This window comes from Oncorhynchus mykiss, chromosome 25, assembly GCF_013265735.2.
Source record: "Oncorhynchus mykiss isolate Arlee chromosome 25, USDA_OmykA_1.1, whole genome shotgun sequence".
NCBI classification, from domain to species: Eukaryota; Metazoa; Chordata; class Actinopteri; order Salmoniformes; family Salmonidae; genus Oncorhynchus; species Oncorhynchus mykiss.
In genome coordinates this window covers 34,325,482-34,352,010 of record NC_048589.1, presented here as the reverse complement: position 1 = coordinate 34,352,010, position 26,529 = coordinate 34,325,482, and the positions used below count along the sequence as shown (strand labels likewise).

The window sequence follows — 26,529 nt, the reverse complement described above, 5'->3', positions numbered from 1 at the left end:
ACCAAGATTGGCAAATTCGCCACTGGCGCCCTGTGCTCTTCACAGATGAAAGCAGGTTCACACTGAACACATGTGACAGACGTGACAGACTCTGGAGACGCCGTGGAGAACGTTCTGCTGCCTGCAACATCCTCCAGCATGACCGGTTTGGCGGTGGGTCAGTCATGGTGTGGGGTGGCATTTCTTTGGGGGGCCGCACAGCCCTCCATGTGCTCGCCAGAGGTATCCTGACTGCCATTAGGTACCGAGATGAGATCCTCAGACCCCTTGTGAAACCATATGCTGGTGCGGTTGGCCCTGGGTTCCTCCTAATGCAAGACAATGCTAGACCTCATGTGGCTGGAGTGTGTCAGCAGTTCCTGCAAGAGGAAGGCATTGATGCTATGGACTGGCCCGCCCGTTCCCCAGACCTGAATCCAATTGAGCACATCTGGGACATCATGTCTCGCTCCACCAACGCCACGTTGCACCACAGACTGTCCAGGAGTTGGCGGATGCTTTAGTCCAGGTCTGGGAGGAGATCCCTCAGGAGACCATCCACCACCTCACCAGGAGCATGCCCAGGCGTTGTAGGGAGGTCATACAGGCACGTGGAGGCCACACACACTACTGAGCCCCATTTTGACTTGTTTTAAGGACATTACATCAAAGTTGGACCAGCCTGTAGTGGGGTTTTCCACTTTAATTTTGAGTGTGACTCCAAATCCAGACATCCATGGGTTGATCAATTTGATTTCCATTGATAATTTTTGTGTGATTTTGTTGTCAGCACATTCAACTATGTAAAGACGCTTTGGTTTTTCTCTTAATTTTGTTTTTTATTTCCAGGTTGGTTCTCTTTGGGAGTACTGATTGGAATCATCCTCATTGGTCAGGATGTATTGCACCTGTTGTCCTCGTTAATCAGAAGGTGTTTCATCTGTGCTGGCACAGCTTATATTTAAGGGCTGATGGCCCAGTGCTTCGTTTGGAAAAAGAGATGTTGGAAGAGCTACACCTCTGTTAAGGTCTTCCGCTTTAGGTTGTTGAACAGAGCCTCAACCTTTGTGTTTGGCCCCCCACGGATGCATTTCAGTACCCAATTTAAAACCCCACCTGTTTCGTTTTGGGTTGTCAGTTGCTCATTTGTTACTTCCCTTTTTCATTTGAGCGCCGATTTTTGGTGAGGGAGGGAATGAACAGACCCACTGGGCACAAACTGGTTGAATCAACGTTGTTTCCATGTCATTTCTACAAAATAATTAAATGTGATGACTTTGAATCAACGTGGAAAACTGATTGGATTTGCAAAAAGGGAATTTCATACTTCTTTCACCCAACTTTTAACATAATGACAAGGAGATTTTTTTTGTTGATTTCATGTTGAATTCACATTAGTTGACCAATTGTAAATCAAAACTAGCCGTTGAAATGACGTCTGTGCCAAGTGGGGAGGAGCTGTGCTGTGTTGACATTCCAGGATGCTAGGTCCGTCTGCCTGTCTGCCCAATCACATGGTCACATCTCTCATGTTTATATCCAGGAAGAGCCCTGCCTTACACACACATTTACTCTACATCCTTACACACAGATTCTATAATAAACAGCAGAATGCAAGTGTGCTTGTGTGTGTGTGTTTGATTGGTAGAGATACCAGCGGGAGGTTGGCTGATAATGAAGTAATAGAGATGAAAAAGCTTCTCAACAGTACCTGGCAACACACACAAACATCCCTCCATTCTCCATTTCTCTCCCTTTATTCCTCCATTCTCCTCTGCATGCAGCTCCATGTCCCGCAATAAAGGATTCCTTTTGAGGTGCAACAGATCCTTGAACAAAGCCTAGCCTCCGTCCATTGTAGCTCTGAGATTTGAGAGGGCTAGCAGTAGCTGTGAGGGGTCATCCTCCTTCTCCCTTGCTTTTAAAAGGGAGAGGGGACCCTGCCACAATGTCATAGATCACTGGCCCTCCATTGTGGCTCAAACATCTGACGCTGCTACCCTGCCACTGCTGAAGACAGCCAGGCAGGAGTCCTCTGAATGAAGCATTCAGGGAGCCACTGTGGATTCTAAGTCAGATGGCAGTTGCTGGGAGATAGCCCTGGTTTATATCGTGGTCCCTGGTCTCTGGGATCAAGACCTCATTTTCTCTTGTCAGAGATGAAAACAAAGTCTGCTGCCTCTTTCTTTCTCTGTCTATCCCTCTCTATGTAACTGGAACTGCCTAGTTTCAGAGAGGAGGGGAAGGCAGTTTGGGGAGTGTACCTCCCCAGAAGCCCACACTCTATTCCAGTCATGGTAATGGATGAGGGCACTGCCTGAAAGTCAAATGACTCCCCCAGCGAAGCAGGGAAGGAAGGAAAGAAGGCAGCGTCAGGCGACACCACCCATCTGGAAAATAAACCTGATCAGAGATGACAGAAGGAACAAACACTGTTTGTCTTTACTGTGGCTGTTGCTGGGAGGGAGAGAGAGGGGGAGATAGGGGGAAGGAGAGAGAGAGGATAGGTAGGTTGGTTGGTTGGGAAAGAGGGACATAGAGAGGTATAGAGAGAGTGAAAGATGGAAATACACAGATGGAGGGAGACGTGGAGAGTGCCCACAGCCATGCATATGTTGCACATTAACTTGGAAAAGAAAAGTTCCAGCAACGACCGGCTTTATCCACATCATCTCTTTAAGTGCTTTAGTGCTTACAAGGCATCTCTCCTCCTCTCCCCTCTCCACTCCTGTCCTCTCCATCCCTCTCTTCTCCCCTCTCCACTCCTGTCCTCTCCTCTTCATCCCTATTTTCTCTCCTCTCCATCCTTCCCCTCTGCTCTCTACTCCACTCCTTTCCTCTCCATTCCTCTCTTCTGCTCTCTACTCCACTCCTTTCCTCTCCATCCCTCTCTTCTGCTCTCTACTCCACTCCTTTCCTCTCCATCCCTCTCTTCTGCACTCTACTCCACTCCTTTCCTCTCCATCCCTCTCTTCTGCTCTCTACTCCACTCCTTTCCTCACCATCCCTCTCTTCTGCTCTCTACTCCACTCCTTTCCTCTCCATCCCTCTCTTCTGCACTCTACTCCACTCCTTTCCTCTCCATCCCTCTCTTCTGCTCTCTACTCCACTCCTTTCCTCTCCATCCCTCTCTTCTGCTCTCTACTCCACTCCTTTCCTCTCCATCCCTCTCTTCTGCTCTCTACTCCACTCCTTTCCTCTCCATCCCTCTCCTCTGCACTCTACTCCACTCCTTTCCTCTCCATCCCTCTCCTCTGCACTCTACTCCACTCCTTTCCTTTCCATCCCTCTCCTCTGCACTCTACTCCACTCCTTTCCTCTCCATCCCTCTTTTCTCTCTTCTCCATCCCTCTCTTCCTTTTTCCTCTAATCTCATTTTCTCCCTGTGCTCTGTGTGAGTGGCGGCTCTGTCTGTCTGCTCATCACCTCTCTATTGGAGCAGATCACTCTCTCTCTCTCTCCCCCTTTTCTCTCCCTCTCCCCCTTTCTCTCCCCCGACTCTCTCTCTCTTTCTCTTCCCCTCTCTCTCTTCTTCTCTCTCTCTTCCTCTCTCTCTCTTTCTCTTCCCCTCTCTCTCTTCCTCTCTCTCTCTTTCTCTTCCCTCTCTCTCTTCCTCTTTATCTCTCTTCCTCTCTCTATCCTTGTTTCCTCTGTTTTGTTTTGATTCAGCAGTGATACGAGGGAGCTTAGCTCTCCATCACTAACCAGGCTGTGGCTCCATCAGTACAGCTTATTACCTGCGTAACACTCAGATCGATATGATGGGTACATAAAGAACAGCAACTCTATCCCCTGATACACACACACACATATGCACACACACATGCTGGAAACCATGCACTAGAGGGGATGCTGGGTTAACTGGTGAGGAAGCGAAAGTTCATCTCACAACGAGTGGATCTGGATTCTGGTAGACCTGGCTTGGCAGCCATATTGGATTATTAATAACACTCAGAGCAGCACAATGTCCTCTCATCTGCGCTCTTGTCTGTCTCCTGGTGGAGTTCATCTTCACTTTTATTTTATGGTAACACAGACAAGAGACAACAGTTAGGACAAAAGACAAAAAACATCTGCACCATTAAATTTTTTTACTATCATTCATTTTCCATGCCTTTTTTCACATATCATCCACATTTGACTAAATGTTTGGAGATCCCTGTGCCTCTCCTGGCCTGGGCCCTGTCTGTCTGTCTGATGTCCCTATTGACACACACATACACACAACAACAACAACCCCCTCATCGCTGACCCCTGTGACAAACTGATCTCGACAGTGGAGAGGAGAGACCTCCCTCACACACACACACACACACACACACACACACACACACACCTAAATGTCAGCTGTGCTCCTAAGGGTGTTTTTAATTATGGGCCCAGAACATATGGAGTTTGTTTCCCAAATGATCCTCTACAGTATTCTCTTTATAGTGCACTCCTGTTGACCAGAACCCTATGGGCTCTAGAAAGTAGTGCACTATAAAGGGAATGGGGAGAATTTTGGGACTCATCCATAGATATTAGTAGGGCCTTGTTTCTGGAAACCTCATATGCCACAAAGTAGCAGGGATAGAGTGACCCCCAAGGCATCAATATGTTTCATGACATTTAGAAAGGAAATTGTTGAGGAAATAATTCATTTGTGACGGGTTGTATTTTGTCGTTGTGCGTGTGTGTGCCTGTGTGTGTGCGCTCGTGCATGTGTGCTTGTGAGAGGGGAAAGCGAGCGAGCCCATGCATTTCGTATACAAATCTCATCATCAGTATTCCTAATGTCATAAATTGTGCCATACACAAAACTTTAAAATGTGCACATTAGTTTATCTGTGTGTGTTTGTGCGTGTATGTGTGTGTGTTTGTGCGTGTATGTGTGTGCGTGGGCAGGTGTAAGCCCTGCAGCAGATTACATTGGCCTCATCTAGCACTGGTCCTTGGTGAAGCATCACTACAACACAACGCTTCTCTCTCTCTCTATCTCTCTCTTTCTCTCTCGCTCTTTCTCTCGCTCTCTTTCTCTCTGTCTCTCTGTCTCATCTCTCTGTCTCTCTCTTTTTCTCTTTCACTCTCTCTCCCTCTCACTCTCTCTCCATCTCTCCTCTCTTTTGCACACAACAGCCTATGTCATCACAGGGAGGAACGGCAGTTCACCTTACTAAACATGTTTACAGTAGAACAGATGTAGGATCTTAATCTGATCACCCTGTTTCAGGAGAAATATCCTGCAATGCAGGAAAGCTAAAACTTGTAGTGTATCTGAGCTTTTTTTAAATTATCTTTCAGAATTGATTTTCTCTTACAATAAATGTAAAGAAAATCAAAAATAAATAAATAAAAAACTCATCCAAAGCGCTGTGACTTCTCACTGCAGAAAGCTATCACTATATGGTGCCCCATCTCCATATTAATTCTGCCTCTGACTGAGCTAACTAGCAAGTTCAACAAAATGCTTTACCTCCTAACGTATTTCACAAGTTGACTGTCTATCCTATTTCACAAGTTGACTGTCTATCCTATTTCACAAGTTGACTGTCTATCCTATTTCACAAGTTGACTGGCTATCCTATTTCACAAGTTGACTGGCTATCCTATTTCACAAGTTGACTGGCTATCCTATTTCACAAGTTGACTGTCTATCCTATTTCACAAGTTGACTGTCTATCCTATTTCACAAGTTGACTGGCTATCCTATTTCACAAGTTGACTGGCTATCCTATTTCACAAGTTGACTGGCTATCCTATTTCACAAGTTGACTGGCTCTCCTATTTCACAAGTTGACTGGCTATCCTATTTCACAAGTTGACTGGCTATCCTATTTCACAAGTTGACTGTCTATCCTATTTCACAAGTTGACTGTCTATCCTATTTCACTGCAGGTATATACTTAAAAAGTAGCTACAAATTTTCACATTTATTGAAAAACTTAAAAGAAATAGTTTCAACGGTGTTGAAAAACCATCCCATGGCTATTTCCAAATACCCCAGTATACGCTATATACGGAATAGCATGCGAGCTTCATGACAATGACCATAGGATTTGACCAGACAGCACAAACAGATCTAGAACGAAGCTTGTATTTCCTGTTCCTGAAGTTACACGATGTACTGTTTGTTCTCTACTATTCATTAGGCTTCTGCAAGCTGGTTCTATGATGTAATATCAGGCTCAGTATCAGGCTGTTGTCTAGGGGAAGGAAAGGGGGAGGAGAGGATGTGGGGTGATGCTAGACAGGCTAGTCATTTGTTTCAATATTCTATCATCCTTTAATTGGGGTTCGCAAACAGGGAGAAAGGACACACACACCTGCAGTGTTGCCTTGTGAAGGTCATCTGTCACATTGGCTGACAGAGGGAGGGAGGGCGTTCGTTGTGAGTTGAGTCAAACTCATTTCAGAACCAGTTCAGATCATAGAAGACAATGGATAGGATGCCCTTATGCTTTTAGTATTTCCATCTGAATGTGCCTTTATCACAGTTATCATAGCTATCACAGTTATCACAGTTATTACAGTTATCACAGTATTACAGTTATCACAGTATTACAGTTATCACAGTATCACAGTTATCACAGTATCACAGTTATCACAGTATTACAGTTATCACAGTTATTACAGTTGTTACAGTTATCACAGTTGTTACAGTTATCACAGTTGTCACAGTATCAGTTATTACAGCTGTTACAGTTATCACAGCTATTACAGCTACTGCAGTTATTACAGTTGCCATAGCATTACAGTTATTACAGCTATCCCAGCATTGCAGTTATTACAGTTGTCACAGTTATCACAGTATTAAAGTTATCACAGTTATTACAGCCATTACAGTTATTACAGTACCACAGTTATCACAGTCATTGCAGTTATTACAGTATCACAGTTATCACCGTTATCACAGTATCACAGTAATCACAGATATCACAGTATTACAGTTATTACAGTTATTACAGGTGTCACAGTTATTACAGTTGTCACAGTTATAACAGCTGTTACAGTTATCACAGTTATTACAGTTGTCACAGTTATTACAGTTGCCACAGTTATAACAGCTGTTACAGTTATCACAGTTATTACAGTTATCACAGTTATTACAGTTATCACAGTTATTAGTTGTTACAGTTATCGCAGTTATAACAGCTGTTACAGTTATCACAGTTATTACAGTTGTTACAGTTATTACAGTTGTCACAGTTATAACAGCTGTTACAGTTATCACAGTTATTACAGTTATCACAGTTATTACAGTTATCACAGTTATTACAGTTGTTACAGTTATCGCAGTTATAACAGCTGTTACAGTTGTCACAGTTATTACAGTTGTTACAGTTATCGCAGTTATAACAGCTGTTACAGTTATCACAGTTATTACAGTTGTTACAGCTATTGCAGTACCGTTATTACCCGTATTACCGTTATTACCATTGTCACAGTTATTTCCATTGTTACAGTTATCCTGTTATTTGATCTCTTCCAGACTCAGACCTACTTAGTGCCCATCCTAGAAGTACTGAATAACGGTATTTGAATAGAGTTACTATTATGAGTAACATGGAGTTGGTCCAATTCCTCCATTTAAAATGTCACAGTGTATGAGGGCCTACCCATTTTTGCTTGGCCTGAACAAACACATGCATGGACACACATGCACACACACACAGGGCAGGCATGTCAATACTGTGGCACACACACAACATATTCTCACACATTCACATACAGAATGCAAATGTACAGGCATGCGTGTGTGTGTGTATCTCTGAGGTCTTGGTTGGGCCAGACAGTAGCCTATATGAGGCCTCTCCTCCCACGGTAGCCTATATGAGGCCTCTCTTCCCACTGTAGCCTATATGAGGCCTCTCCTCCCACTGTAGCCTATATGAGGCCTCTCCTCCCACTGTAGCCTATATGAGGCCTCTCCTCCCACGGTAGCCTATATGAGGCCTCTCCTCCCACTGTAGCCTATATGAGGCCTCTCCTCCCACTGTAGCCTATATGAGGCCTCTCCTCCCACGGTAGCCTATATGAGGCCTCTCCTCCCACTGTAGCCTATATGAGGCCTCTCCTCCCACTGTAGCCTATATGAGGCTTCTCCTCCCACGGTAGCTTATCTCCTCCCATGGTAGCTTATCTCCTCCCGCTGTAGCTTATCTCCTCCCGCTGTAGCTTATCTCCTCCCTCTGTAGCTTATCTCCTCCCACGTTAGCCTATATGAGGCCTCTCCTCCCACTGTAGCCTATATGAGGCCTCTCCTCCCACTGTAGCCTATATGAGGCTTCTCCTCCCACTGTAGCCTATATGAGGCTTCTCCTCCCACGGTAGCTTACCTCCTCCCATGGTAGCTTATCTCCTCCCGCTGTAGCTTATCTCCTCCCTCTGTAGCTTATCTCCTCCCACTGTAGCCTATATGAGGCCTCTCCTCCCACTGTAGCCTATATGAGGCCTCTCCTCCCACTGTAGCCTATATGAGGCTTCTCCTCCCACGGTAGCTTATCTCCTCCCACTGTAGCTTATCTCCTCCCGCTGTAGCTTATCTCCTCCCTCTGTAGTTTATCTCCTCCCACTGTAGCCTATATGAGGCCTCTCCTCCCACGGTAGCTTATCTCCTCCCACGGTAGCTTATCTCCTCCCGCTGTAGCTTATCTACTCCCTTTCTAGCTTATCTCCTCCCACTGTAGCTTATCTCCTCCCTCTGTAGCTTATCTCCTCCCACTGTAGCTTATCTCCTCCCACTGTAGCTTATCTCCTCCCTCTGTAGCTTATCTCCTCCCACTGTAGCTTATCTCCTCCCGCTGTAGCTTATCTCCTCCCTCTGTAGCTTATCTCCTCCCACGGTAGCTTATCTCCTCCCACTGTAGCTTATCTCCTCCCTTCGGCTACTGCGGACCTCCTCGCACATCACATACCGTACACACACACACACACACACACACACACACACACACACACACACAACCTCTCTCTTAGAAAACAACCTTAAAGCTTCAAACACCAGATTGGCCTAGCAGGTGCAGCTCACTTAATGTGACATTATTGAATATAAAAATGGATGATGTGAGAAAATCACAAAAGCATCGCGTCCGCTTGGTAACTCTGCATCCATCGACTGTAAATTACCCTGTAATTTGCGTAACAACCTGTGTGTGTGTGTGTCCCCTCCCTGGGGACTAGAGCATTGGTGTCTCCTATTCCCCCTTGCTGTAGGTGTGACCTTGTAGAGCAGGTGTAACCAAGAGCCACACACACACATACTGACACTGACACACAAACACATAATGACACATATGCTCGTACCACCAATGGTCTTACACACACACACACACACACACACACACACACACACACACACACACACACACACACACACACACACACGCGTGCGCACAGATAACCTCGCACACACAATGTACAGTGATAGCTGGGCGGGAGGGGGAGAGAATAATTAACCCAAGTTTTCAAATGACTAGTCGTTTCTGTGGGAAGATATATAAAGTGATCTGTGCATTTGAACGAAAGCATAAATGTACCTATTTCACTTTAGGATGTAAAACAGAATCATCTCTGCTGCACACGCCACAACTGTTTCGATTATCAAGTTATATTTTTTGAATGAGCAGCGCGCAGCCATCTCACGAGTGCATCTGTGACACAAGCACAGGGAAAACGCAACAGCCACAGGGAAAACGCAACCACAGGGAAAACACAACAGCCACAGGGAAAACGTAACAACCACAGGGAAAACACAACAACCACAGGGAAAACACAACAAGCACAGGGAAAACGCAACAACCACAGGGAAAATGCAACAACCACAGGGAAAACGCAACAAGCACAGATGCGAAAGGTGAAAACAAATTATCTAACGGGATTCTTAGCTGGCATAATGTCACAAGCATGATAAGCTCGCCAGTAACTTTTGTTAGACTTGATTGGCATGCAAGCTAGCAAGCTAGCTACCGGTGTGCTAGATTGGTGGTTGCTAGTGTCCTCTAGCTAGCATTTAATAGTGGGAGAAACAAAAAACAGTGTTGCGAATTTTGTCCAACCAGATCCACGAAAAGGTTCTAGCTAGTATATATATATATATATATATATATATATATATATATCTGTCCTTCGACTGTTGATGGATGTCCGGGTCAGGTCCCAGGCTCCCAATGACTGGTATGATTATTTATTTACAAGTTCATTGCAATTTGCTCCTTAGCTCCATCTGTTCAGTACCTGAGAGCAGACTAGCGATGCGCGGGTGGATTTAGGGTCATGAAATATTGTGTAGATGAAGGGCGGGTGAGTGGCGGGCAGGTTGACTAAAGAGAAAACAATGCATTAAAAATCCATAAATGTAGAAACCTTGTGCAATTTATATCTATAGGCAACATTGAGGTTTTGTATCTGTCGTTAGTGTGTAGCCTCAGCCTACGCTTTAGGGCTAAACTGTAGCGCACCAAATGCACACCGATTGCCAAATGCTTTTGGGAACTTGGGCAGAAAAAGTTAAGGCAAAAAGGACGATGTCAGAGTTTAATTCAATAAGAGAAAGTTGCAAAATGGATAGTTTGTAATGGCTGTCGTGGGAAGAAGGTGAGGACCAAGGTGCAGCGTGGTAAAGGTGCGGACTCCGGCCGCGAAACCTAAACCTATAGGGGAGGGTCTGGGTTGGTGTCTGTCCGCGGTGGCGGCTCTGGCGCAGGACGTGGACCCCACTCCACCATAGTCCTTCTCCACCTCTCTACCCTCCTCCGTGGCCTCCGTGGCCTCCGGGTCCCGAATGGACGGGAGACTCCGGCAGCTCCGGAGTGAAAGGCGATTCCGGCAGCGCCGGCGTGACGGACGGCTCTGGCAGCTCCTGGCTGACTGACGGGAGACTCTGGCAGCTCGGGACAGACGGGAGACTCTGGCAGCTCGGGACAGACGGGAGACTCTGGCAGCTCGGGACAGACGGGAGACTCTGGCAGCTCGGGACAGACGGGAGACTCTGGCAGCTCGGGACAGACGGGAGACTCTGGCAGCTCGGGACAGACGGGAGACTCTGGCAGCACGGGACAGACGGGAGACTCTGGCAGCTCGGGACAGACGGGAGACTCTGGCAGCTCGGGACAGACGGGAGACTCTGGCAGCTCGGGACAGACGGGAGACTCTGACAGCTCGGGACAGACGGGAGACTCTGGCAGCTCGGGACAGACGGGAGACTCTGGCAGCTCGGGACAGACGGGAGACTCTGGCAGCTCGGGACAGGCGGGAGACTCTGGCAGCTCGGGACAGGCGGGAGACTCTGGCAGCTCGGGACAGGCGGGAGACTCTGGCAGCTCGGGACAGACGGGAGACTCTGGCAGCTCGGGACAGACGGGAGACTCTGGCAGCTCGGGACAGACGGGAGACTCTGGCAGCTCGGGACAGACGGGAGACTCTGGCAGCTCGGGACAGACGGAAGACTCTGGCAGCTCGGGACAGACGGGAGACTCTGGCAGCTCGGGACAGACGGGAGACTCTGGCAGCTCGGGACAGACGGGAGACTCTGGCAGCTCGGGACAGACGGGAGACTCTGGCAGCGCTGGAGAGGAGGAAGGCTCTGGCAGCGCTGGAGAGGAGGAAGGCTCTGGCAGCGCTGGAGAGGAGGAAGGCTCTGGCAGCGCTGGAGAGGAGGAAGGCTCTGACAGCGCTGGACAGGCGGGAGCACCTGTTGGAAGAAGACGGAGAGACAGCCTGGTGCGCGGGAATGCCACCGGAGGGCTGGTGCCTGGAGGTGGCACCGGATAGACCTGACCGTGAAGGCGCACAGGATGTCTGAAGCACCGAGCCTTCCCAACCTTACCTGGTTGAATGCTCCCCGTAGCCAGGCCAGTGCTGCGAGTTGGAATACGCCGCACTGGGCTGTGTTGGCGAACCGGGGACACCATGCGTAGGGCTTGTACCATGTACACCAGCCCGAGGAGACGCACTGGAGACCAGATGCGCTGAGCCGACTTCATGGTACCTGGCTCGATGCCCACTCTAGCCCAGCCGATACGAGGCGCTGCAATGTACCGCACCAGGCTATGCACACGCACCGGGGACACCGTGCGCGTCACGGCATAACACGGTGCCTGGCCGGTCCCTCTCTCTCCACGGTAAGCACGGAGAGTTGGCGCAGGTCTCCTACCTGACTTCGCCACACTCCCCGTGTGCTCCCCCCCAAGACATTTTTGGAGCTGCCTCTTGGGCCTCCTTGATCGCCGTGCCAACTCCATTCACCGGTATCCCTCCTTATCCTCCGGCACTCTCCCTGGGTCGACCGACCACCTCTCTATTTTGTCCCATGTTGTAACATAGTCCAGATCTCGCTGCTGCTGCTGCCCGTTACCACGCTGCTTGGTCCTTTGGTGGTGGGTGGTTCTGTAACGGATGTCGTCTGGAGATAGAGAGGAGGACCAAGGTGCAGCGTGGTAAGTGTTCATGATTTTTAATAATACTCAAAACTGAACAATGAATAACAAAAAACAACAAAGAATCAACCGAAACAGTTCTGTCTGGTGCAAACACACAAAGACTGAAAACAACCACCCACAAAACACAATGGAAAACAGGCTACCTAAATATGGTTCTCAATCAGGGACAACGATTGACAGCTGCCTCTGATTGAGAACCATACCAGGACAAACACAGAAATAGAAAATCATAGAAAAACTAACATAGACAACCCACCCAACTCACACTCTGACCATACTAAAACAAAAGACAAAACAAAGGAACTAAGGTCAGAACGTGACAGAGTTGAAAATTAACCAAAGGGAGGGTCAGAACAGTAATGTTTGGGAGAGATTTGGTGAAGTGGTAAAAGAGGATGACAGCAGTGCCGTCTATATTATCTCTGATGATTGTGATGCGCTATACAAATTCAACAGTCACAAAACGGGGACTTTAACATGGCACGTCAAAGGAACTGTACTGTTCAGATGTGTTCCATGGAATAGTAGCCAAACTGAAATCTGGAAACTGACTGTAGGTTTATAGCCTCTCACATAGCCTAATATAATACCTACTCCTGAAGATTTAAGCATTTCTTGCATTAAAATAATACACCAAATGCACATTTTGACTCTGGAACAGGAGTGGAGAAATAGTACTTATTTCTTTCACCATCTTGCGAGAATGAATGTGCGGTTAGGGGCCGTCTGTAAAGGTGGCAGTGCTGTCATAAAAGCTGGTAGTATTTCAACCACAAAATATGCATCCAAGTCGAACTTACATTTTATCAAAAACATCAAAACATGTAGGGTCGTTTTGACACCTTTATAATTTCCTTAAAACTGGTCAAACTGATGTCATTTGGACATTTGCACAGAAAATCTTTCCCATTTTTTTTATAGCATTTTCTCCCCAGTCCCTAAACGTCTTTGTTGTGGAAGAGAAACATAGATGAAAAAGGAAAGAGAAAACCAGTAATGACAGAAGAGAAGCTGCACCACTCGTTCATCTCAAAGCCCAGGACGGTCCATTTACTTTCTGCTGTGAAAATCATGTGATGAAATCCTGCAATCTCATTGCTGGTCGGCAGGCTGGAGCAGCTGATGGAAGAGCAGCACTGTAACAGCTTGTTTTAAAACAGTCAAATATACACAATTTAACCACACATTTATGGAAATGTTTTATATAATCCTTTAATTATATAATAGCTATTTTGTTGAAAAATAAAATAAAAATACTTTTGACTAGTCACATCACACCCTAATGGACGGGCCGCTACTTCTGTGAAGCCTGTCCTTAGCAGTGCAGGCACAGCAGCTCTGCTCTGGTATGCAGGCTCCTGTTTCAGTGCTGCTCAAATCAAATCAAATTGTATTGGTCACAAACACACGTGTTTAGCAGATGTTATTGCGGGTGTAGCGAAATGCTTGTGGTGTAGCAGAATGCTTGTATACTTCATTGGCTTGGCTGCCTTACCCCTGTCTCCCATGATGTCAGTAGAGCCTTTACCTATGTCTCCCATGATGTCAGTAGAGCCTTACCCCTGTCTCCCATGATGTCAGTAGAGCCTTACCTCTTTCTCCCATGATGTCAGTAGAGCCTTACCTCTTTCTCCCATGATGTCAGTAGAGCCTTACCTCTGTCTCCTATGATGTCAGTAGAGCCTTACCTCTGTCTCATATGATGTCAGTAGATCCTTACCTCTGTCTCCCATGATGTCAGTAGAGCCTTACCTCTGTCTCCCATGATGTCAGTAGAGCCTTACCTCTGTCTCCTATGATGTCAGTAGAGCCGTACCTCTGTCTCCTATGATGTCAGTAGAGCCTTACCTCTGTCTCCCATGATGTCAGTAGAGCCTTACCTCTGTCTCCTATGATGTCAGTAGAGCCTTACCTCTGTCTCCCATGATGTCAGTAAAGCCTTACCTCTGTCTCCCATGATGTCAGTAGAGCCTTACCTCTGTCTCATATGATGTCAGTAGAGCCTTACCTCTGTCTCATATGATGTCAGTAGAGCCTTACCCCTGTCCCCTATGATGTCAGTAGAGCCTTACCTCTGTCTCCCATGATGTCAGTAGAGCCTTACCTCTGTCTCCTATGATGTCAGTAGAGCCTTACCTCTGTCTCCTATGATGTCAGTAGAGCCTTACCTCTGTCTCCCATGATGTCAGTAGAGCCTTACCTCTGTCTCCTATGATATCAGTAGAGCCTTACCTCTGTCTCCTATGATGTCAGTAGAGCCTTACCTCTGTCTCCCATGATGTCAGTAGAGCCTTACCTCTGTCTCATATGATGTCAGTAGAGCCTTACCTCTGTCTCATATGATGTCAGTAGAGCCTTACCCCTGTCCCCTATGATGTCAGTAGAGCCTTACCTCTGTCTCCCATGATGTCAGTAGAGCCTTACCTCTGTCTCCCATGATGTCAGTAGAGCCTTACCTCTGTCTCCAATGATGTCAGTAGAGCCTTACCTCTGTCTCCTATGATGTCAGTAGAGCCTTACCTCTGTCTCCTATGATGTCAGTAGAGCCTTACCTGCTGAGGCTGCTGAAGGGAGGACGGCTCATAATAATGTCTGAAATGGAGTCAATGGAGTGGTATCAACATGGTTGATGTGTTTGATGCCATTCCTCCCCTCAGCAGCCTCCACTGGACTAGAGCAACCCCGATCACTCTGTATCAGCCCCAGCCAACCTCAGCCCTGGACACACACACACACACACACACACACACGGCAACAATCTGCTGGGCTGGCTTGGCTAACTTACAGTACTGCGGTGGAAGGCACTATTGATGACTTCTCGGTTTGCCTCTCATCCTGGTTTAGTGGTTTAGAGTTAAGCCCTGGAGATGTAGCGCTGCACTAGTGCACTAAGAGAAGAGAATACTCTGTGTGTGTGTGTGTGTCTGTCTGTCTGTCTGTCTGTCTGTCTGTCTGTCTGTCTGTCTGTCTGTCTGTCTGTCTGTCTGTCTGTCTGTCTGTCTGTCTGTCTGTCTGTCTGTCTGTCTGTCTGTCTGTCTGTATGTATGTCTGTTACTGCCTGGCTGGGTTCCCTGCCCTTAATAAGAACACAGCACTGGCATCCTCTATTATCATGAATAACACAACATCCCTTTGGATTCTCAAATGTCACTTCTCTGTAGGAAATGGCAGTGCTCAACCAACCTAGAACTGCAGCCAAAATGCAAGATTCCCACCAAAGCAAATGTCATTTTTCGACCGAGAAATAAACATTCATATCAGGGATGGGGAGATGTGTGGTGGGGGAGGGGTATAGGTCAAGTTTTTTATTGAGGATATCTTACGTGGGGTGTGCTACCTGGAGAATAGATGAATGAACAGAACAGAGCTCATGGCTGAGCCCTGGGTGGGTGTGGACTGTGGCGGTTCCATCACTGTTAGAGAATCCCCATGAGAGACAGAGGTTCCATCACTGCTGTTATAGAGAGACATACTTATACTCCTCTGCTTTAGAATCACATAAGGACAAGGTAGCCTTGTTTCTTACTATGCAGCATTGCATCATTATCTAACCTATACTGTGTAGCATATTTTCAAACAGAGAGAGAAAGAGAAATGGGAGAGAGAGGGAGAGAGATAAAGATAGAAAGAGAACAAAAGGGCTGCTCAGTAAAGCTAACTTTGATTAGGGTGCCAAAAGATGTCTTCCTTCCTACTCTCTCTCCTTCTGCTGAATATTGATAAAGGCTAATATTTATAAAAGATGCAGTTCCTGTTTCCTGGTTACTGCTCTTCTCTTTGAGTGTGATGAGGCTAAACTGGGGCTCAGTGCTGTACTCAGCTCAATTATTTATTGGCTGAGAGAGACAGAACAAACAGAATTCGATTCCACCATTGACTGAGAGATGCAGAGCAAACTGAATCAGAAGCACCCATTGGCTGAGAGGTAGACACAACGATTATCAGACTATGCCATTGGATAAGAGAGGGAGAACGAACTGAATCAGACTGGCATTGGCTGAGAGACAAAGACCTTAAGTCACATCATCAAATTATCATTAAAGTGTAGCGTTTAATTTGATCACCTTGTATTTCAAGTCCTACCTTCAAAATCAGTGACTCTTTGCTTGTCATCATGGAAAAATTCAAAGAAATCAGCCAAGACCTCCGAAAAAAAATTGTAGACCTCCACCAGTCTGGTTCATCCTTGGGAGCAATTTCCAAACACCTGAAGGTACCACGTTCATCTGTACAAACAATAGTACGCAACTATAAACACCATGGGACCACGCAGCCGTCATACCGCTCAGGAAGGAGATGCGTTCTGTCTCCTAGAGATGAACGTACTTTGGTGCGAAAAGTGCAAATCAATCCCAGAACAACAGCAAAGGACCTTGTGAAGATGTTGGAGGAAACAGGTACAAAAGTATCCATTCTTCCTAGGCCGTCATTGAAATAAGAATTTGTTCTTAACTGACCTGCCTAGTTAAATAAAAATAAAAAATGTAAAACCTGAAAGGCCACTCAGCAAAGAAGAAGCTACTGCTCCAAAACCGCCATAAAAAAGCCAGACTACGGTTTGCAACTTCACATGGGAACAAAGATTGTAGTTTTTGGAGAAATTTCCTCTGGTCTGATGAAACAAAAATATGACTGTTTGGCCATAATGACCATCGTTATGTTTGGAGGAAAAAGGGGGAGGCTTGCAAGCCGAAAAACACCATCCCAACCGTAAAGCACAGGGGGTGGCAGCATCATGTTGTGGGGGTGCTTTGCTGCAGAAGGGACTGGTGCACTTCACCAAATAGATGGCAACATGAGGAATGAAAATTATGTGGATATATTGAAGCAACATCTCAAGACATCAGTCAAGAAGTTAAAGCTTGGTCGCAAATGGGTCTTCCAAATGGACAATGACCCCAAGCATACTTCAAAAGTTATAGCTTAAGGACAACAAAGTCAAGGTATTGGAGTGGCCATCACAAAGCCCTGACCTCAATCCCATAGAAGATTTGTGGGCAGAACTGAAAAAGCGTGTGCGAGCAAGGATCCTACAAACCTGAATGGGCCAAAATTCACCCAACTTATTGTGGGAAGCTTGTGGAAGGCTACCCGTATTGTTTGACCAAAGTTAAACAATTTAAAGGCAACGCTTCCAAATACTAATTGAGTGTATGTCAACTTCTGACCCACTGGGAATGTGATGAAATAAATAAAAGCTGAAATAAATCATTCTCTCTACTATTATTCTGACATTTCACATTCTTAAAATAAAGTGGTGATCCTAACTGACCTAAGACAGGGAATTTTTACTAGGATTAAATGCCAGGAATTGTGAAAAACTGAGGTTAAATGTATTTGGCTAAGGTGTATGTTAACTTCCGTCTTCAACTGTAGATACTCTGAGAAAATTAATTAAATCTGTCCCAATTAATCCAATTAATCCAGACTGTACACATGGTACAGCGTATGGTACAGACTGTACGTATGGTACAGCGTATGGTACAAACTGTACGTATGGTACAGACTGTACGTATGGTACAGCGTATGGTACAGCGTATGGTACAGACTGTACGTATGGTACAGACTGTACGTATGGTACAGCATATGGTACAGACTGTACGTATGGTACAGCGTATGGTACAGCGTATGGTACAGACTGTACGTATGGTACAGCATATGGTACAGACTGTACGCATGGTACAGCGTATGGTACAGACTGTACGTATGGTACAGCGTATGGTACAAACTGTACGTATGGTACAGACTGTACGTATGGTACAGCGTATGGTACAGCGTATGGTACAGACTGTACGTATGGTACAGACTGTACGTATGGTACAGCATATGGTACAGACTGTACGTATGGTACAGCGTATGGTACAGCGTATGGTACAGACTGTACGTATGGTACAGCATATGGTACAGACTGTACGCATGGTACAGCGTATGGTACAGACTGTACGTATGGTACAGCATATGGTACAGCGTATGGTACAGACTGTACGTATGGTACAGCATATGGTACAGCGTATGGTACAGCGTATGGTACAGACTGTACGTATGGTACAGCGTATGGTACAGTGTATGGTACAGACTGTACGTATGGTACAGCGTATGGTACAGACTGTACGTATGGTACAGCATATGGTACAGACTGTACGTATGGTACAGCGTATGGTACAGCGTATGGTACAGCCTGTACGTATGGTACAGCGTATGGTACAGACTGTACGTATGGTACAGCGTATGGTACAGACTGTACGTATGGTACAGCATATGGTACAGACTGTACGTATGGTACAGCGTATGGTACAGCGTATGGTACAGCCTGTACGTATGGTACAGCATATGGTACAGACTGTACACATGGTACAGCGTATGGTACAGACTGTACGTATGGTACAGCGTATGGTACAGCGTATGGTACAGCGTATGGTACAGACTGTACGTATGGTACAGCGTATGGTACAAACTGTACGTATGGTACAGACTGTACGTATGGTACAGCGTATGGTACAAACTGTACGTATGGTACAGACTGTACATATGGTACAGCGTATGGTAGAGACTGTACGTATGGTACAGGGAAGTGTTTGTAACAGAGGCTGGTGTTGTAACAAAGGTGTATGATGTTAATTTGAGCCATTCTGAAATTCAAAGTGGAAGTAAGTTACAAACTTCAGAAGCCTTTTTAACCCTCAGATACACTAGGGGGGAGAGAGAGAGAGAGGGAGGGAGGGAGAGAGAGAGAGAGAGAGAGAGAGAGAGAGAGAGAGAGAGAGAGAGAGAGAGAGAGAGAGAGAGGTGAAAACTGAAAACTGTCTGCTGAACTCACTGCCAGACAAATGGACAGACGGACGGACAGTGAGGTTAGCATTAGCTGCTGGGCTCACTACACTCACTTCCAGACAGAGAGAGGGAGAACAAACTCCAATCAGACAATCCGAAGAACAGAGGTGAATGCTAGCTGCTAGCCTCCCCAGGCTCCCTCACTAGGCAGCAGCCCTCGTTGTCTGACAGGCAGGCATTATGACAGCACCAAGCAGGCAGCAGAAGGTCAGTCTATTGATTCATTCATTAAGTCTACCCTTTGATTGCCTCGGCCAAAAGCACTATCATACCCCCCAAAACCTCCCCTGTTATTGTAATGGTGAGAGGTTAGCATGTCTTGGGGGTATGATATAAAATGCTAACCTCCGCTGTTATTGTAATGGTGAGAGGTTAGCATGTCTTGGGGGTATGATATAAAATGCTAACTTCCCCTGTTATTGTGATGCTGAGAGTCCAGCATGTCTTGGGGGTATGATATAAAATGCTAACTTTGCCTGTTATTGTAATGGTGAGAGGTTAGCATGTCTTGGGGGTATGATATAAAATGCTAAACTCCCCTGTTATTGTAATGGTGAGAGGTTAGCTTGTCTTGGTTGTATGATATAAAATGCTAAACTCCCCTGTTTTTGTAATGGTGAGAGGTTAGCTTGTCTTGGGGGTATGATATGAAATCATAACCTCCCCTGTTATTGTAATGGTGAGAGGTTAGCTTGTCTTGGGGGAATGATGTTTGTGTGTCTGTAACTTTCTCACTCATTATTCACGATTCATTCAGGATGATCTGTAATCATGGTAACATCCACATTAATGTAGAAGTGTTTAGAAACATATTATTATTTACAATAAAAGTGACTCCAAAATGACACAATATATTATTTACCATTTCATTTCTATTGTGCACAAAATAATCTGAAACACAACCAAAACAAAGAGCAAATGCATCCAACACGTGTAAACCTCGCAAGCTTGATGTAGTCATTGTGTGCAATGAATATGGGAACAAATACTAAACTTTTCACTACTTTAATACACATATACTGTAAGTGAATTTGTCTAAATACTTTTGCTCCCCTAAGATTTCTAAACGGTTCACCAGTTATGGATGAAAATAACCTCAAATTAAAGTCATTATTTGATTTCCAATCTATAATCTATACTCCAAATGTTTGGAGCCCTGAAAAATCAGAATAAAAATGATATAATAATTTAAAAAGAATGTAAAACAAAGTGCACTGGGCCTTTACTAGTCAGTCCTGTATTAGAGTCCTGTATTCGAGTCCTGTATTAGAGTCCTGTATTAGAGTCCTGTATTAGAGTTCTCTATTAGAGTCCTGTAGTAGAGTCCTGTATTAGAGTCCTGCATTAGAGTCCTGAATTAGAGTCCTGTATTAGAGTTCTCTATTAGAGTCCTGTATTTAGAGTCCTGTATTAGAGTCCTGTATTAGAGTCAGGTATTAGAGGACCGATATATAGCCAGCCGTCTGTACCGCATGCCCCAACAAAATGTTCACTTTCACTTACTAGGTTGAATTAACTTAGATGAATTGAACTCAACGTGACATTTTGAATGGACTTGATGAAATATGTTAAGGCAGCAGGGTAACTTTTTTAAGTTGACTCAACCAATATTTGACATTGTATCCACACAGAAATCTGTATCTAGTCTGTAATTAAGAATACGGAATAATCAGCCGTATCCATAATAAATCCTTTGTCTTCCAAGAGAGGGAGGAGGAGGAGGATGCCTCTCCATTTACAGCCACACAGACTCCTCCATATTTAACCCAGTTGTATTATGAGATAAGGGAACTACCAGCAGCTGCATGTATTCTATTCTCACTATTCTCTCTCACAGGCTGTTAGCTGTTGGTTGTGCTCTGATCACTTGTGGGCTTTTGTTGCGCTCAGTGGAAATGTGCTCTGTTGAGAGGTGGTGGGTTTGTGTAGGTTTCTGTTGAGAGGTGGTGGGTTTGTATAGTGTTCTGTTGAGAGGTGGTGGGTTTGTGTAGGTTTCTGTTGAGAGGTGGTGGGTTTGTATAATGTTCTGTTGAGAGGTGGTGGGTTTGTGTAGGTTTCTGTTGAGAGGTGGTGGGTTTGTATAATGTTCTGTTGAGAGGTGGTGGGTTTGTGTAGTGTTCTGTTTGAGAGGTGGTGGGTTTGTGTAGGTTTCTGTTGAGAGGTGGTGGGTTTGTGTAGGTTTCTGTTGAGAGGTGGTGGGTTTGTGTAGGTTTCTGTTGAGAGGTGGTGGGTTTGTATAGTGTTCTGTTGAGAGGTGGTGGGTTTGTGTAGGTTTCTGTTGAGAGGTGGTGGGTTTGTATAATGTTCTGTTGAGAGGTGGTGGGTTTGTGTAGGTTTCTGTTGAGAGGTGGTGGGTTTGTGTAGGTTTCTGTTGAGAGGTGGTGGGTTCGTGTAGGTTTCTGTTGAGAGGTGGTGGGTTTGTGTAGGTTTCTGTTGAGAGGTGGTGGGTTCGTGTAGGTTTCTGTTGAGAGGTGGTGGGTTTGTGTAGGTTTCTGTTGAGAGGTGGTGGGTTTGTGTAGGTTTCTGTTGAGAGGTGGTGGGTTTGTGTAGGTTTCTGTTGAGAGGTGGTGGGTTCGTGTAGGTTTCTGTTGAGAGGTGGTGGGTTTGTGTAGGTTTCTGTTGAGAGGTGGTGGGTTCGTGTAGGTTTCTGTTGAGAGGTGGTGGGTTTGTGTAGGTTTCTGTTGAGAAGTGGTGGGTTTGTGTAGGTTTCTGTTGAGAGCTGGTGGGTTTGTGTAGTGTTCTGTTGAGAGGTGGTGGGTTTGTGTAGGTTTCTGTTGAGAGGTGGTGGGTTCGTGTAGGTTTCTGTTGAGAGGTGGTGGGTTTGTGTAGGTTTCTGTTGAGAGGTGGTGGGTTTGTGTAGGTTTCTGTTGAGAGGTGGTGGGTTTGTATAATGTTCTGTTGAGAGGTGGTGGGTTTGTGTAGTGTTCTGTTGAGAGGTGGTGGGTTTGTATAGTGTTCTGTTGAGAGGTGGTGGGTTTGTGTAGTGTTCTGTTGAGAGGTGGTGGGTTTGTATAGTGTTCTGTTGAGAGGTGGTGGGTTTGTATAGTGTTCTGTTGAGAGGTGGTGGGTTTGTGTAGGTTTCTGTTGAGAGGTGGTGGGTTTGTATAATGTTCTGTTGAGAGGTGGTGGGTTTGTGTAGTGTTCTGTTTGAGAGGTGGTGGGTTTGTGTAGGTTTCTGTTGAGAGGTGGTGGGTTTGTGTAGGTTTCTGTTGAGAGGTGGTGGGTTTGTGTAGGTTTCTGTTGAGAGGTGGTGGGTTTGTGTAGGTTTCTGTTGAGAGGTGGTGGGTTTGTATAGTGTTCTGTTGAGAGGTGGTGGGTTTGTGTAGGTTTCTGTTGAGAGGTGGTGGGTTTGTATAATGTTCTGTTGAGAGGTGGTGGGTTTGTATAATGTTCTGTTGAGAGGTGGTGGGTTTGTGTAGGTTTCTGTTGAGAGGTGGTGGGTTTGTGTAGGTTTCTGTTGAGAGGTGGTGGGTTTGTATAATGTTCTGTTGAGAGGTGGTGGGTTTGTATAATGTTCTGTTGAGAGGTGGTGGGTTTGTATAATGTTCTGTTGAGAGGTGGTGGGTTTGTGTAGTGTTCTGTTGAGAGGTGGTGGGTTTGTATAATGTTCTGTTGAGAGGTGGTGGGTTTGTATAATGTTCTGTTGAGAGGTGGTGGGTTTGTATAGTGTTCTGTTGAGAGGTGGTGGGTTTGTATAGTGTTCTGTTGAGAGGTGGTGGGTTTGTGTAGGTTTCTGTTGAGAGGTGGTGGGTTTGTATAATGTTCTGTTGAGAGGTGGTGGGTTTGTGTAGTGTTCTGTTGAGAGGTGGTGGGTGTGTATAGGTTTCTGTTGAGAGGTGGTGGGTTTGTGTAGGTTTCTGTTGAGAGGTGGTGGGTTTGTATAATGTTCTGTTGAGAGGTGGTGGGTTTGTGTAGTGTTCTGTTTGAGAGGTGGTGGGTTTGTGTAGGTTTCTGTTGAGAGGTGGTGAGTTTGTATAATGTTCTGTTGAGAGGTGGTGGGTTTGTGTAGTGTTCTGTTTGAGAGGTGGTGGGTTTGTGTAGGTTTCTGTTGAGAGGTGGTGGGTTTGTGTAGTGTTCTGTTGAGAGGTGGTGGGTTTGTGTAGGTTTCTGTTGAGAGGTGGTGGGTTTGTATAGTGTTCTGTTGAGAGGTGGTGGGTTTGTGTAGGTTTCTGTTGAGGTGGTGGGTTTGTGTAGGTTTCTGTTGAGAGGTGGTGGGTTTGTGTAGGTTTCTGTTGAGAGGTCGTGGGTTTGTATAGTGTTCTGTTTGAGAGGTGGTGGGTTTGTGTAGGTTTCTGTTGAGAGGTGGTGGGTTTGTGTACTGCTCTGTAGCTAAGTAGATAATGTTGAACGGTGGGTTTATGTAGTGTTCAGTGGATTAGTGGGATCTCTGTTAACTGCTGAGGGGCTCCTGACTCCTGGTTTATCTGGTGAGAGGAGGGAGGAAGAAAATAGGGGCAGTGGTTAAATACTGCGTTTGTCAGTGACTCTCCCTAACCTGACTGCTTTGTTTTCCCTTAGAGCAGAAGACCACTGAGAGCCAGAGAGACTGAGCCGTCTGCCAGTCAGTCAGAGGACTGCAGAGACACAGAGGGTGACACCAGTGAGCTGGCCAGACTACCAGAGCCCGGCTCAGCACAAGCCCAAACCAGCCTAGCCCAGAGAGGGCCCACCCAGGAAGGCAGGCCACAACAATGGACCTCAACCCATCCTAACCCCCTGCAGGAACCATAGCCATGCATTAACTAACCCCACCAACCAAACCCCAACTGGACCACGCTCACCTCCTCCGTTCTCCCTCCACCCTACGCCCTCCATCGCCGTTCTCACCATGCTTCAGAGCCTATTGTGACGGGAGTGCTGCTCACCCCCCCATCCCTCACCCCTCCGCCACAGAGACCCCAGAGGGGTGAAAGATGCGGCCATGGGCAGGTTCGTGGCGCTGGATTATGCTGGTGCTCCTTGCGTGGGGTACACTGCTGTTCTACATCGGAGGACACCTGGTTAGGGACAGCGAGCATCCGGAGAGATCCAGCAGAGACCTTTCCAAGATCCTGGCCAAGCTGGAGAGACTGAAACAGCAGAATGAGGACCTGAGACGCATGGCTGAGACACTCAGGTGAGACGCATGGCCATGATTAACTGACACAGACTTGAGTGTGGCTTTCTGTCCATTTCTGTCTTTCTCGCTCTGTCTCTCTTTCTCTCTGTGTCTCTCTCTTTATTTCTGTCTCTCTCTTTCTCTCGGTCTCTCTCTTTCTCTTTGTTTCTATCTGTCTCTCTGTGTCTCTCTTTCTCTCTCTCTTTCTCTCTGTGTCGCTCTTTCTTTCTGTCTCTCTCTTTCTCTCTTTCTCTCTGGGTCTCTGTTTCTCTCTGTGTCTCTCTTTCTCTCTGTGTATCTCTGTGTCTCGACTGTATCTTTTTTCTCTCTCTCTCTCTCTCTCTCATTCCTCTCATCTCTCTCTCACTCCGTTTCTTCTTTTCTTTCTCTGCCTGCTATATCACAACTCTCTTCGTTCACCTTTGCTTAAAAGACTGGATTATAATGTATACTTTTCCAATTGAAAGTGATGTTCTAGTGTGAGACGGCATGTTGTTATACATATGATGGACAGGGTGCCAACATGGACTGATGGGCTGTGTCTAAAGACCAGGAGAAAAGTTGTTCTGTTATCGCACTAGTCATACGCCATATTATGGCCCTCAAAGCATGGCATATCAATTTATTCCAGCCTGAATGAAACGCCTGTCAGTTGTCCACTGATACGGTCCGTTTTAACGATTCAAAAGGTTGTTCAAATTTAAGAAAGTGATGTGAAGACAGAAGTGGTTTTTACAGCGAAGCCTGAGGTGTGAGCGGATTTTAGACACATTCAAACATTTACGCTCAAGCTCACACTTACACTGGCACGCTCACACACAGACATTCGCCCATTACACACACACACACACACCCTCTCTTTGTCTCGCTTTTTCCTTAAATTTCCCTCTCACAAACGGGAATGTACATAAGCACGCATGATTCCATTGTACTTATGGTTACGGTTAAGGTTAGGGTTAAGGTTGTGCTGTATTGAATTAGAGAGAGCGTGAATCTAAGGTCTGGTCTACGCTGATATAAGGTACGTATTATGTAAACTGATCCTAGACCTGATAAGCAGCTCCTACCCAGAGCCAGCAGTAGTACTGGTAGTAGTAGGTGTAGTAGTAGTAATAGTATTATTAATAGAAAGGGTAATAGTAGTAGTAATAGTAATGGTAATAGTAGTATTAGTTAAGCAGCTCCTACCCAGAGCTAGTAGTAGTAGCAGCAGTAGTAGTAGCAGCAGCAGCATCAGCAGCAGGAGTAGTAGTAGTAATAGTAGTAGCAGTAGTAGTAGTATTAGTAGTAGTAGCAGCAGTAGCATCAGCAGCAGGAGTAGTAGTAGTAATAGTAGTAGTAGTAGTAGTAGTAGCAGCAGCAGCATCAGCAGCAGTAGTAGTAGTAGTAGTAGTAGTAGTAGTAGTAGTAGTAGTAGCAGCAGTAGCAGTATGAGTAGTAGTAGTAGCAGCAGTAGCAGAATGAGTAGTAGCAGTAGTATTAGTAGTAGTAGCAGCAGTAGCAGTATGAGTAGTAGCAGCAGTATGAGTAGTAGCAGCAGTATGAGTAGTAGTCGCAGCAGTATGAGTAGTAGTCACAGCAGTATGAGTAGTAGTCGCAGCAGTATGAGTAGTAGTCGCAGCAGTATGAGTAGTAGTAGCAGCAGTATGAGTAGTAGTAGTAGCAGGAGCAGTATGAGTAGTAGTAGCAGCAGTAGCAGCAGTATGAGTAGTAGTAGTAGCAGCAGTATGAGTAGTAGTCGCAGCAGTATGAGTAGTAGTAGCAGCAGTATGAGTAGCAGCAGCAGCAGTATGAGTAGTAGTAGGGGTAACGACGCTTCGAGGGTGACTGTTGATGTGTGCAGAAGGTCCCTGGTTCGCTCCCGGGTATGGGCGAGGGGACGGTCTAAAATTATACTGTTACATTGGTGCCGTGACCCGGATTACTGGTTGCTGCGGAAAAGGAGGAAGGTCAAAAGGGGGGTGAGTGTAACGGATGTGAAACGGCTAGCTTAGTTAGCGTGGGCGCTAAATAGCGTTTCAATCAGTGACGTCACTTGCTCTGAGACCTTGAAGTAGTAGTTCCCCTTGCTCTGCAAGGGCCGCGGTTTTTGTGGAGCGATGGGTAACGACGCTTCGTAGGTGTCAGTTGTTGATGTGTGCAGAAGGTCCCTGGTTCGCGCCCGGGTATGGGCGATGGGACGGTCTAAAATTATACTGTTAC

General features: G+C 46.0%; 1 protein-coding gene across 2 annotated transcripts in view; it reads left to right on the top strand.

Moving 5' to 3' along the window:
* Positions 1-26,529, top strand: part of LOC110504230 (alpha-(1,6)-fucosyltransferase) — a 149,876-nt gene that overhangs the window by 90,333 nt on the left and 33,014 nt on the right. Inside the window, exon 3 of one of the 2 annotated variants that reach the window (XM_036962384.1) lies at positions 23,753-24,345. In XM_036962384.1, the coding sequence (XP_036818279.1) occupies positions 24,143-24,345 (203 nt within the window). In that variant the 5' untranslated portion in view covers positions 23,753-24,142. Of the gene's footprint in view, positions 1-23,747; positions 24,346-26,529 lie in introns of both variants that reach the window. The other variant, XM_036962383.1, reaches the window with a different exon arrangement.